Here is a 17,611-nt window from a genome sequence, read left to right as displayed (position 1 = left end):
TGTGCATAGAAAAGGTTCTAAATGCTGTTGTATTAATTACATTTAGTATGTGTGCTGGTACAAAAAAAATCCTTATTTATCAAAGAGCTGGTTGTATTCACTTCAGCATGTACAGTATCAGCTGTTGACAGGCCCCATATGTCTAAACCACCATGCTTGTGCATGTTCATGGTCATTTACATTCGGAAACCCCCCAATTAGCCGCTTTTATATAACGGCTGAGTGGATCTTTCATTTGATTGGTGCTGTGTATGCCACGTGACATGGATTATTCATCCCATCTGTGTTGCGTTGCATTTAGCGTGCAAATATGGTTCCATACGTTTTATACGAGTGCACACTGCAAACCCCGCTCACGCACACACTAGTGTAGGCGGCGTTTAACTAAACAATGCAGAGTTTACTCTGCTGACAACGATTTGAAGGAGCTAATTGATGGTGCTAATTCTTCAAACACACACAAACAAATCCACTATGCTGTAAGCCGTTTGGAGGCATGAAGAGCTGTTAGGATCAAGAGGATGAAGAGATGGACTAATTTCTGGCGTGATTTTTCACTGGACTGAAGTCTTTTTTTTTTTTTTTGGAAGTACATGAAGTCAGTGCACGGCATCACGGACTACATCGTCAGAATTATTTTTTAACTATCTAGCTGTTTTTCCAAGTTGACCGGGAACAATTTTGGACGCCTATTTAAAATTTATGTTGGACTCTTGACGTCCAAAGGACCAGCACATCAAAATGTAAGTCCCCTTGCTGTTGTTTAGAAATTAATAAAATATCAAATGACAAGGATCTATTTTTGCCGTTATATAAAACAAATAATGAATGTTTTTACATTCTTTCAATGGAACAAATATTTAATTTGTTGAAACCTGGAATGTTCCATTCAACACGGCTTTGCCTCGTTGAATAGAACATTCCAGCATTCACCTCATGAAATATTCATACCATTGAACTCATGAACATTCATTATTTGTATCATGGTAACAAAACATCCATGTGAAAGCCACGTGTTGCTTGTGTTCCTCATCAGAATAATGGGAAAAACAGCAAAGAAACGTTTATGAAATAGCAGTGAAATGACAAAATGAAATGCAGTGAGTGGCAACAATGCATCCATCATTCCTTTTGAACCCACCCATTCCAAACAAACACTCATGTAATGGAGTCATATGTTGTTTGTTAATTTAGACATCGCAGTTACTTATGGACATAATTTTAACAAGCTTTACCAAACTCACCACAGCCAGCATAAAACTGTCCAATTAACAGAATAAGTAGACAATTATTTATAGTTACCATTGTCCTTTGTACTCATGTGATGTCACAGCACTGCTGTCTTTGTAAATATAAAATCTCATGAAATTTCAGCAGCAAAAATAATTGGGCCCAATTTATATATACATATATAAAACTGCAGAACGGGAAAATATTTGCTTCTTGCCTTGTAGTTGCAGGCAGAGATAGAGCTGCTTGATGTTAATGGTTAAAAGCTGTTGTGTAGGTCACACAGGTATCTTTTGACTGTTTTGACAGCAATAAGGCTCCACGTCTGTTTCTAATTTGACATAATTACTTACTGTTTACTCATTAATTTGAGGAAATAATTCCATTCTGTGATGGCGGCAATGCTTTCTAGTTTGTTTCCCTACCACTAGATGCTATGCATACACATGGTGAGAGAGCTGTGTGTATATTTACACATATTCCTAAATATAAGTTGGTAAATTCTACACCTTGTGTAGAATTTGTGTAGAATTTCGGTCATTCATGTTGGATTTAGTCATTCACGTCTTGAATATGATGTCATCTTTTAGAAGTAGCTAGCATCACATAGCACAATGCTACCAGCTATCTGCAATAATACACCTTGTTGTGTGGGATATTGGTGTAATGGTTCATCTAAGAAGTGTGTGTGCTATAGTCTTTTTCTGTAGAGTGAGGTGGCGGCGTACACTAGTGTTGCCAACTCCTCAGTAAGAAAAGTAGCTATTGGCTGTCCTAAAAGTTGCAAGAAGTCGCTAAATGATGTCATCATCTAATTTGCATATTATTTGCATAGTATGATGTTGTCACAGATGCTGTAGGAAAAAACATTCTGGGAGAGATCTTTGAATACATTATCAACATTTTAATATTGTTTGGTAAATTTCATATTCATAAATGTAGAGTACTGAAAAAGGAATTTACACGGACTTCTGGCTGAACAATATATAAGCAGTATTAAGCTTATAGACTCTTACTGTTAATGTATTTGTTGAAAAAAAAAGTGTTGTAACAGAATGTTGAACTAGAAATAAACTTTGTTTATGTTGCCATTAAAATTGGCTATCACTTTTTAAAATGAAGTGCTAAAAATGAAGACATTACACATCTTCCACAAGAACAAGCAAGATGATGCATTTTTTTTAAGTGATTTTAAGTGTGATTAGACTTCACCACCAGGTGGTGGCACCGCTACCTTGAGAATGGAAGCGGCTTTATGCCACTTCTATTTACAGTAGTGTAAATAGAAGTTCTTCTAAACAATGTCTTGAACGTCTTATTTTTCTCAGGCTTTCAAAGAGAAAAGCATGTTCAACAGGTGCTGGCTTCATCCTTAAATAGGGGACATCTGATTCACACCTGTTTGTTCCACAAAATTGACGAACTCACTGACTGAATGCCACACTACTATTATTGTGAACACCCCCTTTTCTACTTTTTTTTACTAATAGCCCAATTTCATAGCCTTAAGAGTGTGCATATCATGAATGCTTGGTCTTGTTGGATTTGTGAGAATCTACTGAATCTACTGGTACCTTGTTTCCCATGTAACAATAAGAAATATACTCAAAACCTGGATTAATCTTTTTAGTCACATAGCACTACTATTATTCTGAACACTACTGTACCTCGGATAAATCATCAGCAGTGGGCAAACAACTAATTGGTCAAATCACAATGAAAGAACTAAAGCTTTCAACCACCATAAACATTTTAAGACTTATTTTAAAGGGAGTCACTAAGCAACTGTCACTTCAGCTTCTTCCATGACAGATTTACTGGATAAATGTTTTGCAGCATTCCAAGTTCAGACATGTTACTTACTGTTCAACGACTTGACAGCACAGTGGATCTCTCTATTATTGTGGTCTGTGAAGTAACCGTGATAAACTGTGCCAAAATGACCTGAAGGGAAAACAAGAAGAAAAACAAAAAGCCACAGGAAGAAGAGGATTAATTACAGCTGTTCTGTTCTTGTGTCAGACACAGAGAGCGGGGTTCCGTACCTTTCCCTATGATCCGATGGTGCTGCACAATAAGCATTTCAGCAGGAATAAGAACATCCTTTACCTCCTCCAGCAGCTCAGGCCTAAAACTGGAGATGGAGATCTTGTCTGGAGGCACAAGAGGAGTGAGGGTAGGATCCATGCTGCCTGCAACATAGGAACGGCGGGGAAACGCTACCGGCCTCACCAGCATGGTGGGAGGACCCTGAGATGCTGGTGCTAAAAGCCCAGAGGAAGATTATTGAGAACAACAGAGTATGTAAAGGTTTAGACATCTAATCTGTGTCTCATGAACCAGTTATCAGTACAATATTTACTTGTGTAAGAATTTCACCTCTCCTGTAGTCCCCAATAGCTGACATCTCCGTATTGTTTGCAGAGGAGCGATTTGCACTATGAGCCAAACGGTTCTCTACTATGGAAGCTGAAAAAAAAATTCACAATACTTTTTAAATCATCAACCACTGAAGGAATCTTCCGTTGCAGCCATCTGACTGTTCTTGTTGAAGGAGTTGTGTAATTCTTCCTACACTCACATCCAAAGACAACTGCAGTTGCATAATCTGTTCTTTTTTTTTTAACCCACACAGAAGAGCTCACCTTTTTTCTGCTTTCTTAAATGTTTCATGACAGCGAAGGCCAGCACTGCCCCGGCCACCAGTGCTGCCAAGATCCCCAAAACAATTCCCATCATGTAGTGGTTACTGACCCTCAATACTGTGCCAACATTGTGGACTTGCCCGTTGATGGAGATCTAGAGAAAAGTGTAGACAACAAATGAAATATGTTCAAAATAAGTCATTTTACTGCAGTCTTCCAAGTGCACAATATGTATACTGCCAAACAACAACAACAAACGTACATTTAATGTGTTCCATCTTTCCTGTCAGGACCCATTGTTGGATCAACTTCATCTTAATGGCAAATAATTTGTTGTGTGGGCCGCCGAAGAGGAGGTACTGCTGGCCCACCACCACCAGATGGCACCCTGCTTGAAGTGCGGGCTTCAAGCACGAGAGGGCGTCATAGCAACCGGGAGTGACAGCTGTTACTCGTCATCAGCATCAGCTGTCACTCATCCACATCATCACCACCACCTTAAAGGCCGGACTGCAACTCCACCTCTCCGCCGAGAAATCAACTACCAATCAGGTAATTTTCTCTGCTGACTCAAAACATTGAGTAATAATCTGAACTTCTTTGCAGCCGTTTTCCTGTGGTGTGTCCTTATCTGTGGGATTGGCGTTTGGTGTGATCAGCAACGGCTTCGCCTCACACCCCAAACCAGATAAGTGGTTAGACAGGAGCTGCACGAGTGTGTGATTGGAGGTGGAGGTGCTCCCTCCTTACTGAATACAGACTGTGGGATTACTGAGTGTGCGACCTCACACTCATCAGGACTGTCTCTGTTCTCTGCCAGCAGTACCGGGTCTGACTGCTGAAGACAGCGGCCACCTGGGGCGCAGGGCTTGGCGGCTCCGGTGTTCTTCAGCTCCGTTGGCAGTAGAAGCTGTGTGGATCCGGCTCTTCTCTCGCCAGGCGTCTTCTATCGTCGAGCCTGCCCACACGTCACCTGGTGTATGATTGACAGTCACTATATTGTTATTGTCTGTACGTCGTTGTGTGATTCACAACATTAAATTGTTACTTTTGGCTTATCCATTGTCCGTTCATTTACGCCCCCTGTTGTGGGTCCGTGTCACGACACTTTCACAACATAATTTGCAAGCTTCAAGTTTCTACACAGAAAATTTTACGGATAAAATTTACTCTGCTGGGATAACATTTGATCCCAGTCTAAATATAGTAAAAACACTCTATTGTAGAGTGAAATCAGCTCTTCCGGTGTTGCCGACCAAATGGTCCCCCCGCCCCGCCCTGCCTTCATTGTGCATGCATCATTTCGGAGCACAGACGCTCTGTGGACGGACTCTCTTTACCCAAAGCGATCAAATGGATTAATGGGATTATTAACCATCAGATGACTTAAATAATTCTAAAGTCAGTTTTAAGCAGAAACGAGGTGATATTCTGTGACGCTTTTGAAATGACGGACGGTCAGTGAGCGCAACAGCTAGCAGTCATGTTAGCGTCGGAGCTGTGATCAGTTCCTCTGCCAGTTCTGATGAAATAATGCTGAATTTATGTGGAAATGATTGTTATACAAAAGCTTCAGATATCTGTTGCTTAGACAGATGATGACTGGAGTGCAGTTTGAAGCAGAAACGAGGTGTTAATCAGTGAATCGTGGCTGATGACACATGCGCAGTGAAGGCAGACCAAGTTTTAGAGCGGAGCGTTCGGTCGGCGACACCGTTGTTGCTGTTGCAGAGCATTTTGTCAGAAATTGGAACACGAGAGTGGTTAAAGCCAAGACTAAAACAAATTACATGCAATCCAGACAAGCACTGAGGCTGCAGAGATGTTAGTCTTAAATCATTCAAAGGTGACAATTTTTATTAGCTCCAACTGTATTTTATTATTATTATTATTATTATTATTATTATTTTATTTTTTATTTATTTATGTTAACACCTGCTTTGACCTTGGTTTCCAATCAAACCATGCTTTACTCTGTCTTGGAACCACTGAAGCTGGAGAGCAGATTTTGGCCTTAAATTACTCAGGGACTCTCAGTTTTTCATTTTCATTAAAAGTTTTAATGCTGGTTTGACTGCTGACCCTGATTATACAAGAAAAGACCTATACAGTTGTATGTAAAGGTTTAGGCACCCCTGATCATTTTCATGATTTTCCTTTATAAATCACTGGTTGTCTGGATCAGAAATTTCAGTTAAATATATCATATAGCAGACGAACACACTGATATTTGAGAGTGAAATGTTGTGAAAAGTGTAGGAACACGGACCCACAACAGGGGGCGCAAATGAACGGACAATGGAATAAGCCAAATTTAACAATTTAATGTTGTGAATGTGCACAACACAGCAACAGACAACACAATTGAGATCAACAGTCAAGTAAGTTACGGTGATGTGTGAGCAGGCTCGAGGATAGGAGACGCCCGTCCAGAAAAGAGCCGGATCCCACACGCCTTCCACTCCACCGGACCTGAAGCAATCCTGGAGCCACCAAGCACTGGGTCCCCAGGTGGCCACTGCCTCCAGCTGTCAGATCGGGTACTGCTGGCAGGAAGAACAGACAGGTGATGGTGGGTGCGTGAACATCCAGCAAACAGTTCAACATAAAGGTGGAAAGCACCTCCACCTCTCAATCACAATACACACGGAGCTTGTACAGATCATGAAGTCACACTTAAACAGAGTCTGCAAACTCAGAATTATGTCAGTCAGCACAGAAGTAAAAACGTTACCACTGTATGACACCAAAAGGTTGAGACGTTTACTTGTCGGTATACGATTTCTCGGCAGTGAGGTGAAGATGCTGCCCGGCTCTTATGGAGGTGTGGATGATGGTGATGAGTGACAGCTGGCGTTGTTGATGAATGACAGCTGCCACTCCCAGTGCTCCGGCGCCCTCACGTGCCTGAAGCCCGCACTTCAGGCAGGACGCCCTCTGGTGGTGGGCCACCTCCGGTAGAAATTTGCAAAGCCGAGGAACTGTTGCAGCTTCCTACAGCTTGTCGGTTGGGGCCAATCCCTCACCGCCGCAACCTTGGCCGGATCGGGTGCGACGGAGTTGGAGGAGATGATGAACCCCAGGAAAGACAAAGAAGTGCGTTGGAACTCGCACTTCTCACCCTTCACAAACAGCCGGTTCTCCAACAACCGCTGCAGGATCTGACGTACATGCTGGACATGGGTCTCAGGATCCGGAGAGAAGATGAGGATGTCGCCCAGGTATACGAAGATGAACCAGTGCAGGAAGTCCCGCAAGACATCATTAACCAATGCCTGGAACGTTGCAGGCGCATTGGTGAGGCTGAACGGCATGACCAGGTACTCCAAGTGACCTAACGGGGTGTTAAATGCCGTCTTCCATTCGTCTCCCTTCCGGATCCGAACCAGGGGCGTGGACACAGAATCTAACAGAGGCAGCGGGTATCGATTACGAACCGTGACTTCGTTCTGCCCTCTGTAGTCTATGCATGGACGGAGTCCGCCGTCTTTCTTGCCCACAAAAAAGAAACCTGCATCCATCGGGGAGGTGGAGTTCCGGATCAACCCGGCAGCTAAGGAGTCCCGGATGTAGGTCTCCATTGATTCGCGCTCAGGACGAGAGAGGTTGTACAGCCTGCTGGACGGGTATTCAGCGCCTGGGATCAAATCAATGGCACAATCGTACGGACGGTGCGGGGGAAGAGCGAGTGCCAGATCTTTGCTGAAGACGTCAGCAAGATCATGGTACTCCTCAGGCACCGCTGACAGATTGGGGGGGACTTTAACCTCCTCATTAGCTGTCACACCGGGTGGAAGCGAGGATCCTAAACATTCCCGGTGGCAGGTGTCGCTCCACTGCGTCACTACCCCAGATGGCCAGTCAATCCGGAGATTGTGCTTTAATATCCATGGAAACCCCAAAATCACTCGGGAGGTAGAAGGTGTTATATAAAACACAATCTCCTCCCTGTGATTTCCAGACACCACCAATGTCATTGGTTGTGTCTGATGTGTGATTAATGGGAGAAGGGTGCCATCTAGTGCCCGTACCTTCAATGGGGAAGGTAGTGCCACTAGAGGGAGCCCTACCTCCCTGGCCCATCTGCTGTCCAGCAGATTCCCTTCAGACCCCGTGTCCACCAATGCTGGGGCGTGAAGGGTAAGATCCCCACAAAGGATCGCACTGGGATGCGTGCTGATCTACGGGCTTTTCCCGCGTGGATGTTATGGCCCACCCTTAACCCAGTCTTTAAGGGTGGGCGTTGTAGTTTAACCGTTTGGGGCAGTTTCTTTGTATGTGCTCGTCAGAGCCACAGAAAAAACACTCCCCGTGAGCCAGCCTCCGTTGTCTGTCATGTGATTTTACTTTGGCCCTGATTGTGTCCATAGCTTTGTCAGCAGGGGGAGCTGTGGCTCCACGGAGCTCTCTGACTGTGGAGCGTGGAGACGGCGGCACCCTTTCAGACCCGGAAGGAAGAGGGACGGCTCGTGCCCGGCCACGCCCTTCGTCCCGCTCCCAACGGTGTTCTTCTAACCGGTTGTCTAACCATATAACCAGGTCGACAAGCCTGTCAAAATCCCGCAGCTCATCCTTAGCCAGCAGGTGCTCCTTCAGGACCGGAGACAGACCATTTACAAAGGCGGCGCGGAGTGCAACGTTATTCCAGCCGGACCTCGCAGCCACGATGCGGAAGTCGACTGCGTACTCGGCTGCACTCCGACGTCCCTGTCTCATAAACAGCAGCACAGTCGAAGCAGTCTCGCCTCTATTGGGATGATCAAACACTTGTTTAAACTCCCTCACAAACTCAGTATATGTCGTTAGGAGCCGTGAGTTTTGCTCCCAGAGCACCGTAGCCCAGGTGCGTGCCTCTCCTCGAAGCAAATTGATGACATAAGCCACCCGGCTAGCATCTGACGCGTACATGATGGGACGTTGTGCAAAGACGAGCGAACACTGCATTAAGAAGTCCGCGCACGTCTCGACACAACCTCCGTACGGTTCTGGTGGGCTTATGTATGCTTCAGGGGGGGTCGTTGAATCACCACTGGAATGTTTGTGTTTTGTGCTCGGTCGGCTGGAGGAGGTGCTGCAGCAGCACCTGGAGTGCGCGCTTCCACCTGGGCGGTGAGAGCCTCCATCCTCCGATTGAGTATGACGTTCTGCTCGGTTACTAAATCCAACTGAGCAGTGAAGGCGGTTAAGATTTGCTGCAGCTCTCCTAACACGCCTCCTGCTGATGCTTGTGCACCCTGTGTTTCCATTGGCGGTTCAAGCGATGGTTGACGCCCCTCGGGATCCATGACGCTGGCCGAGAAATCCTGTTGTGAAAAGTGTAGGAACATGGACCCACAACAGGGGGCACAAATGAACGGACAATGGAATAAGCCAAATATAACAATTTAATGTTGTGAATGTGCACAACAGAGCAACAGACAACACAATTGAGATCAACAGTCAAATAAGTTACGGTGATGTGTGAGCAGGCTCGTGGATAGGAGACGCCCGTCCAGAAAAGAGCCGGATCCCACACGCCTTCCACTCCACCGGACCTGAAGCAATCCTGGAGCCACCAAGCACTGGGTCCCCAGGTGGCCACTGCCTCCGGCTGTCAGATCGGGTACTGCTGGCAGGAAGAACAGACAGGTGATGGTGGGTGCGTGAACACCCAGCAAACAGTTCAACATAAAGGTGGAAAGCACCTCCACCTCTCAATCACAATGCACACGGAGCTTGTACAGATCCTGAAGTCACACTTAAAGAGAGTCTGCAAACTCAGAATTATGTCAGTCAGCACAGAAGTAAAAACGTTACCACTGTATGACACCAAAAGGCTGAGACGTTTACTTGTCGGTACACGATTTCTCAGCAGTGAGGTGAAGATGTTGCCCGGCTCGCATGGAGGTGTGGATGATGGTGATGAGTGACAGCTGGCATTCTTGATGAGTGACAGCTGCCACTCCCGGTGCTCCAGCGCCCTCACGTGCCTGAAGCCCGCACTTCAAGCAGGACGCCCTCTGGTGGTGGGCCAGCAGTACCTCCTCTTCAGCGGCCCACACAACATGAAATGAAGTTATTATTTATTATTTACAGAAAGTGTGCAATAATTATTTAAACACAATTGGGCAGTTGCATAAATTTGGGCACCCTTGTCATTTTATTGATTTGAATACATTTAGCACTATTATTGGAGCACAAAACTGGTTTGGTAAGCTCATTGGCCCTTGACCTCCTTACACAGGTGAATCCAGTCATGAGAAAGGTTATTTAAGGTGACCATTTGCAAATGTTTCTCCTCTTTGAATCTCTTCTAATGAGTGGCAACATGGGAGCCTCTAAACAACTTTCAAATGACATGAAAACAAAGATTGTTCAACATCATCTTTTAGGGGAAGGATACAAAAAGCTATCTCAGAGATTTCAGCTGTCAGTTTCCACTGTGAGGAACCAGGGCTTTGAAATGAAAATTGTGAAATCCGAGGAAAATTTGGGGGGGGGGGGGGGGGTCGAGCCGGGGTCAAGGGCTCGCGGGGCCCCAGAAACCAAATTAATTTTGTATCTAATGATACATTTTCAGCATCGCCTGGAAGAAAACAATGTCAAAAGAAGTCCATATTTAAATGATCCTAGATTCAACCTTTCATTTGAACTGTCAATGATAATGTTGAAATAACAGAATATGATGCAGGACCTGGAATGATTTTCCTTTTAATTGTAAACCAAATTAAGCATTAACTCACTAACAATTAAACGACATGAAATTCATGAAGACTGAAAAGACTGTTAAAGCATTTCAAAAACCACAGCTAAAGCTTGTAGAATATTTTAAAATATCATTGTAAAATTTCAATAACATACCTTATAGTAAAAAAGTCACAAATTATTGTGTAAATTCCTGTAAATCCACAGTGCCTTTTTTCCCATGAAAAAAAATCTACATTAATAAAAACTAATTTACATTCTTGTGTCAATTCATGTAAATCCATTGAAAGCCACAATGTCTTTTTTTTTCAACGAAAGAAAGTCTAGATTAATAATAAAAACGAGTCACATAATCTTGTCTAAAATCCTGTTTGAACATCACAATGTTTATTTTCCAGGGAGAGAAAAATTCTTACCGTGTTTCCTGAGTGCACAGTTCGCATTTCCCGTTTACCTTTCAGATGTGTTCATGAAGCCATTGACAATTTCACGGATTCATGTCCTTATCAACTTTTTCAAACCATCTTTCTCACGATCTTCGCTCTGTCTGATGTCGCTCCGTGACACAGACATGCTGCAAAATTCCGTTTTTAAAAACTTGAGAGCTCTAAAAGTTTGCAATGTCCACACACTCACAGAAATATTTGCCCTAACTTTTAAGATTTATGTAATTTTACTACATTCCCATTTACTTTTTTAGATAATTTTTTTAGATAATTTTAATACAAACCTACCAAATAAACCTTACATGATAAGCATAATAATTATGTTACCTATGTATAGGTAACATAATTATTATGCAATTCAGACAATATGCTTTATGTATTTTAAATAAATACTGTCATTATTATTGATTTAGAGTAATTATATTTTATTAATACTAAATACATAAAGCTGAGGATTATGCATTTCAAATAAATAGGATTAATGAATATGCATCATATAAGGTTTATTTGGTAGGTGTGTATTAAAATTATCTAAAAAAAAAAAGTAAATGGGAATTTGTCATGTAATAAAATTACATAAATTTTAAAAGTTAGGGCAAATATTTCTGTGAATGCATGCTACGTTTAGCTTCAGCATCTTGCAGGAGCCACACAATATCACCACAGCAATTAACCACTCCCACTTTACGACAACTGTCACGACAGCTATGCTTTGATTGGCTTTTTTCCTCTGCAAAGTTCCGCAAATCCGAGGACACAGATTTGTATCTCTAACACATGAATCATCGTCAGCAGACTTATAAAACTTGCACAATGTCATAAAAATAGGAAACGCTTTGTGATAGGCATTTTAAAAACTCAGTGACGATCACAATTACAGAGTACAACACTAACATCCCCCCCACACACACACACCCCTCCTCCCCATGATGAAATCTGTGGAATTCCTCAGATTCATGGAGTTTTCAGAGCCCTGAGGAACATTGTGAGGAAATGGAAGACCACAGGCACAGTACTAGTTAAGGCCTGAAGTGGCAAGCCAAGAAAAATCTCAGATAAGCTGAAGCGAAGGATGGTGAGAACAGTCATAGTCAACCCACAGACCTGCTCCAAAGAACTACAAAATGATCTTGCTGCAGATAGTGTCTCTGTGCATTGTTCAACTATGCAGCACACTTTGCACAAGGAGATACTGTATGGGAGAGTAATGCAGAGGAAGCCTTTTCTGCGTTCACGCCACAAACAGAGTCACTTGAGGTATGCTATAGCACATTTGGACAAGCCAGCTTCATTTTGGATAAGGTGCTGTGGACTAACGAAACTAAAATTGAGTTATTTGGACATAACAAGGGGCGGTATGCATGGCTGAAAAAGAACACAGCATTCCAAGAAAAACACTTGCTACCTACAGTAAAATTTGGAGGTAGTTCCATCATGCTGTGGGGCTGTGTGGCCAGTGCAGTTACTGGGAATCTTGTTAAAGTTGAGGGTCACATGGATTCCAGTCAATATCAGCATATTCTTGAGAACAATGTTCAAGAATCAGTGACAAAGTTGAAGTTGCGCCGGGGCTGGATCTTTCAACAAGACAATGACCCTAAACACTGCTCAAAATCTACTAAGGCATTCATGCAGAGGAACAAGTACAACATTCTGGAATGGCCATCTCAGTCCCCAGACCTGAATATTATTGAAAAGGCAAAGGCTATACGCCCAACCGTTGGGCAAATAAATATAATGTCTTACCTTATTCGCCCAACTGTTTGGGCAGATAAGTCATACATTGAACGTTACATGCACAACCGTTGGGCAGATAAATATAATATCTTATCTTATTCGCCCAACCATGATCGTGTATTTGACATGTTTTGTGCATCCAAACTACGTTTTTTACACCACTTTTTAAGGCTCTATTGTGGCGTATGTTTGGCATTTAACTGCGCTGTCTTTAATTACTGCATAAACACCGCAATGGATGAAAACAGACAAACTTCATAAGCATTTTGAACAGAAGCCTGTTAACAACAACGAAACATGATGACAGCAAGCACACACGTGCATGTCCATCAAAACACGGTACGTGTTCTGCAGCTGTGACGTCCAGGACCAGAGATGTCTCAACAGCAGTTTGCAGCCAGCCGCACCCACTGTCCGGTCAGCACACAGACCAATGTGTCATTCTGTGATCAGATGAGAGGCGCCTCACCTGCAGGGTGCGCAGGAACCGCATGCACAACACTCTGGTATGCCACATGCATACTTGGCAACTTCACAGTCGCGGGGCAGTTAGACAAATTTCACATCCAGCTCGATGGTGCTCGTCTGCTGACTGTTTTCTTGCTGATAGCACGAATGGCACCACATTTTCTAAGTGCCAAGTGAACGGTGTCAGATGTTCGTGTGTGTCACCTGGAATTTGGCCAACACCTGCCGCAAGAGGGATGGACTGGGCTCTCACAGGGCACTCTGTCTTTCAGCCGCTACGATATTACACGTATTGCATACGATTCGTGATTCATGCGCAATTCATCCGCAATTTAACCACATTCGTACTATGTGTGAAGGGGCCCTCACATTTAGCACATAGATTCACAGCTTTCCTACATACCTTTGTACACGTACATTCAATATTTTGTCAAAATACACAGTAATTCATATGAAATCTTGCGTATTCTAGGTTTGTAACTATCATCCTGGGTTATTCCTTGGGTGGGTGTGGCCTGTAGTCTGCTTGCTTGTTTCTCTTCATGTTCTCTCTCTCTCCCTCTCTCCTCACTGCCCTTGTTGGCATCTTTGTAGTTGTCACAGACACTGTTTTTATTGGCATGTCTAGTTGCCATGTTATTGTTGCTGTTTTATGGTGTCACCCCCTTTGATTTTTGAGGATTAGAAAGACAGCAGCAAATCTCTGCTGGAATATTCAAATTTGCATATATTCTTCATTGTATGAGCCTGCTGTGACTCATCTGTGACTACCAGTCAAACATTTGACTGGTAGAGTTAAAAAAAAAACACACTACACACATGCGCATGTCGAGAAAATCTGGAGGCATTTCTCAACATCATGACAGAGTAGCTGCATGATGTGCCTAAATGGACAGGCCTGAGCCCCGTACATTCATCCAAATCTCCAGAGTGACTAACCTTCACTGGCAGTCCCTCACTGGGGATGGTCATGTTTTTGGGGATCCTGCAGGTAATCTCATTATCCAGGACCTTAGCATCACAGTCAATCCCAGCAACAGCCATTGTGATGGTCATACAGGAGCTCACAAGATTCAGTTTTTGATGCTGTATGTACAAAAAAAGTCCAATAGTGAGAAACATGTTGCTAAAATATGACATTTGCTTATTCAGGCAAATACAGTTCAGAACATAACTTTACATACACCATGGCTTAAAAAAATTCATAAAAGATTTAAAACATTCGATTTTCAGGTCAAACATTTACACGTTATCTTAGGAATTGGTGCCTACAGGGTCAGGATAGCTTTTCGCAAGCTTGTCACAATGTCTTGCATGAATGTTCACTCATTCTTCCACAAAACCTATATTAAACAGTCATGATTATGAGTCTTCTTGCTCACTCAGGTCAGTCCATAAATTTTTCCAAGGGAATCATGTCAGAGCTTTAGGATGGTCACACCAACACTTTCACTATGCTGTGTGCATGCCACTGTGTCACAACTTCAGATATATGTTTCTGACTCTTGTACTGTTGGAAGAGTTGCGTTTTGTATCATCTGACAATTGAACATAATAATAATTAATGATAATTGATTTGTACAGAGCTTGAAACAACAAATTTATAATGCATAAATTACAAAGACACGCCACACATTATGTTAAAACACAAAAATATTAAAACCACAGAGGTAAGACAGGGCCCTTTCTCTTGACAGTCTGTAGAAGATGATCTGAATAGCTTGGAACAGTTGCATTTGGGACTAGTGGAACTCCACTCTACAGAGACAATACCTGCACACATAGGCATGAAAAGCTGTGTGTCAACAACATAACAGTGAGTCTTAATTCCATGGCCACAAATAATCTGATCAGTGGGTGCAACAGAAAGGAAGAATAGTAGGAGGTCGATAACTGAACCCTGTGGTACTCCATGCTTCACTACGGAAAATTCAGATGTAGTGTTATTATAAAAAACATATTATGACTGACCAAACATGTAAGAACTCAACTCAGTGCTTTCTGCATCAGCCGTCATACACCATGCTACAGTGTGTAGTTTCTTTGAAGCGGTGTGTCTTAAATGCTGACCGCAAAGATCAATCAATTCAATCAATTTTATTTATACAGCGCCAAATCACAACAAACAGTTGTCCCAAGGCGCTTTATATTGTAAGGCAAGGCCATACAATAATTACGTAAAAACCCCAACGGTCAAAACGACCCCCTGTGAGCAAGCACTTGGCGACAGTGGGAAGGAAAAACTCCCTTTTAACAGGAAGAAACCTCCAGCAGAACCAGACTCAGGGAGGGGCAGTCTTCTGCTGGGACTGGTTGGGGCTAAGGGAGAGAACCAGGAAAAAGACATGCTGAGGAGGGGAGCAGAGATCACTAATGATTAAATGCAGAGTGGTGCATACAGAGCAAAAGGAGAAAGAAACACTCAGTGCACCATGGGAACCCCCCAGCAGTCTAAGTCTATAGCAGCATAACTAAGGGATGGTTCAGGGTCACCTGATCCAGCCCTAACTATAAGCTTTAGCAAAAAGGAAAGTTTTAAGCCTAATCTTAAAAGTAGAGAGAGTGTCTGTCTCCCTGATCTGAATTGGGAGCTGGTTCCACAGGAGAGGAGCCTGAAAGCTGAAGGCTCTGCCTCCCATTCTACTCTTACAAACCCTAGGAACTACAAGTAAGCCTGCAGTCTGAGAGCGAAGCGCTCTATTGGGGTGATATGATACTATGAGGTCCCTAAGATAAGATGGGACCTGATTATTCAAAACCTTATAAGTAAGAAGAAGAATTTTAAATTCTATTCTAGAATTAAAAGGAAGCCAATGAAGAGAGGCCAATATGGGTGAGATATGCTCTCTCCTTCTAGTCCCCGTTAGTACTCTAGCTGCAGCATTTTGAATTAACTGAAGGCTTTTCAGGGAACTTTCAGGACAACCTGATAATAATGAATTACAATAGTCCAGCCTAGAGGAAATAAATGCATGAATTAGTTTTTCAGCATCACTCTGAGACAAGACCTTTCTAATTTTAGAGATATTGCGTAAATGCAAAAAAGCAGTCCTACATATTTGTTTAATATGCGCATTGAATGACATATCCTGATAAAAAATGACTCCAAGATTTCTCACAGTATTACTAGAGGTCAGGGTAATGCCATCCAGAGTAAGGATCTGGTTAGACACCTAAGGGAAACGTATAAAGTGAATAAAATTGGTCCTAGCACAGAACCTTGTGGAACTCCATAATTAACCTTAGTCTGTGAAGAAGATTCCCCATTTACATGAACAAATTGTAATCTATTAGATAAATATGAATCAAACCACCGCAGCGCAGTGCCTTTAGTACCTATGGCATGCTCTAATCTCTGTAATAAAATTTTATGGTCAACAGTATCAAAAGCATCACTGAGGTCTAACAGAACAAGCACAGAGATGAGTCCACTGTCTGAGGCCATAAGAAGATCATTTGTAACCTTCACTAATGCTGTTTCTGTACTATGATGAATTCTAAAACCTGACTGAAACTCTTCAAATAGACCATTCCTCTGCAGATGATCAGTTAGCTGTTTTACCACTACCCTTTCAAGATTTTTTGAGAGAAAAGGAAGGTTGGAGATTGGCCTATAATTAGCTAAGATAGCTGGGTCAAGTGATGGCATTTTAAGTAATGGTTTAATTACTGCCACCTTAAAAGCCTGTGGTACATAGCCAACTAATATAGATTGATCATATTTAAGATCGAAGCATTAAATAATGGTAGGGCTTCCTTAAGCAGCCTGGTAGGAATGGGGTCTAATAGACATGTTGATGGTTTGGATGAAGTAACTAATGAAAATAACTCAGACAGAACAATCGGAGAGAAAGAGTCTAACCAAATACCGGCATCACTGAAAGCAGCCAAAGATAACGATACGTCTTTGGGATGGTTATGAGTAATTTTTTCTCTAATAGTTAAAATTTTATTAGCAAAGAAAGTCATGAAGTCATTACTAGTTAAAGTTAAAGGAATACTCGGCTCAATAGAGCTCTGACTCTTTGTCAGCCTGGCTACAGTGCTGAAAAGAAACCTGGGGTTGTTCTTATTTTCTTCAATTAGTGATGAGTAGTAACATGTCCTAGCTTTACGGAGGGCTTTTTTGTAGAGCAACAGACTCTTTTTCCAGGCTAAGTGAAGATCTTCTAAATTTATTGAGACGCCATTTCCTCTGCTGGGTAGTCCATCAGAGTAAATGTAAATGTTATTAAGAAATGATCAGACAGAAGGGAGTTTTCCCAGTTTTGCTCCTGTAAATCCTTCTTTAGTGTGTTCATGTTTTCCTCTGTCCGCACTCGCCTATATTTTATTTTCTCCTCTGGCTGATTCCGCCGATGGTTTCTATTATAAACGATGAAAAGTTATATAGTTATATAT

At 42.6% G+C, this 17,611-nt stretch overlaps 1 protein-coding gene across 1 annotated transcript in view; it reads right to left on the bottom strand.

Annotated features, from left to right (window-relative positions):
- The window catches only part of mst1rb (macrophage stimulating 1 receptor b), a 203,679-nt gene that overhangs the window by 19,193 nt on the left and 166,875 nt on the right, over positions 1 to 17,611 (bottom strand). The window contains exons 12-16 of the mRNA XM_034167302.1: positions 14,150 to 14,296; positions 3,876 to 4,029; positions 3,610 to 3,699; positions 3,276 to 3,494; positions 3,094 to 3,174 (exon numbers count right to left, since the gene is read on the bottom strand). Of these exons, the coding sequence (XP_034023193.1) occupies positions 3,094 to 3,174; positions 3,276 to 3,494; positions 3,610 to 3,699; positions 3,876 to 4,029; positions 14,150 to 14,296 (691 nt within the window). The remainder of the gene's footprint in view (positions 1 to 3,093; positions 3,175 to 3,275; positions 3,495 to 3,609; positions 3,700 to 3,875; positions 4,030 to 14,149; positions 14,297 to 17,611) is intronic.

This window comes from Thalassophryne amazonica, chromosome 3, assembly GCF_902500255.1.
Source record: "Thalassophryne amazonica chromosome 3, fThaAma1.1, whole genome shotgun sequence".
NCBI classification, from domain to species: Eukaryota; Metazoa; Chordata; class Actinopteri; order Batrachoidiformes; family Batrachoididae; genus Thalassophryne; species Thalassophryne amazonica.
This window is presented reverse-complemented; position numbering and strand designations above follow the sequence as displayed.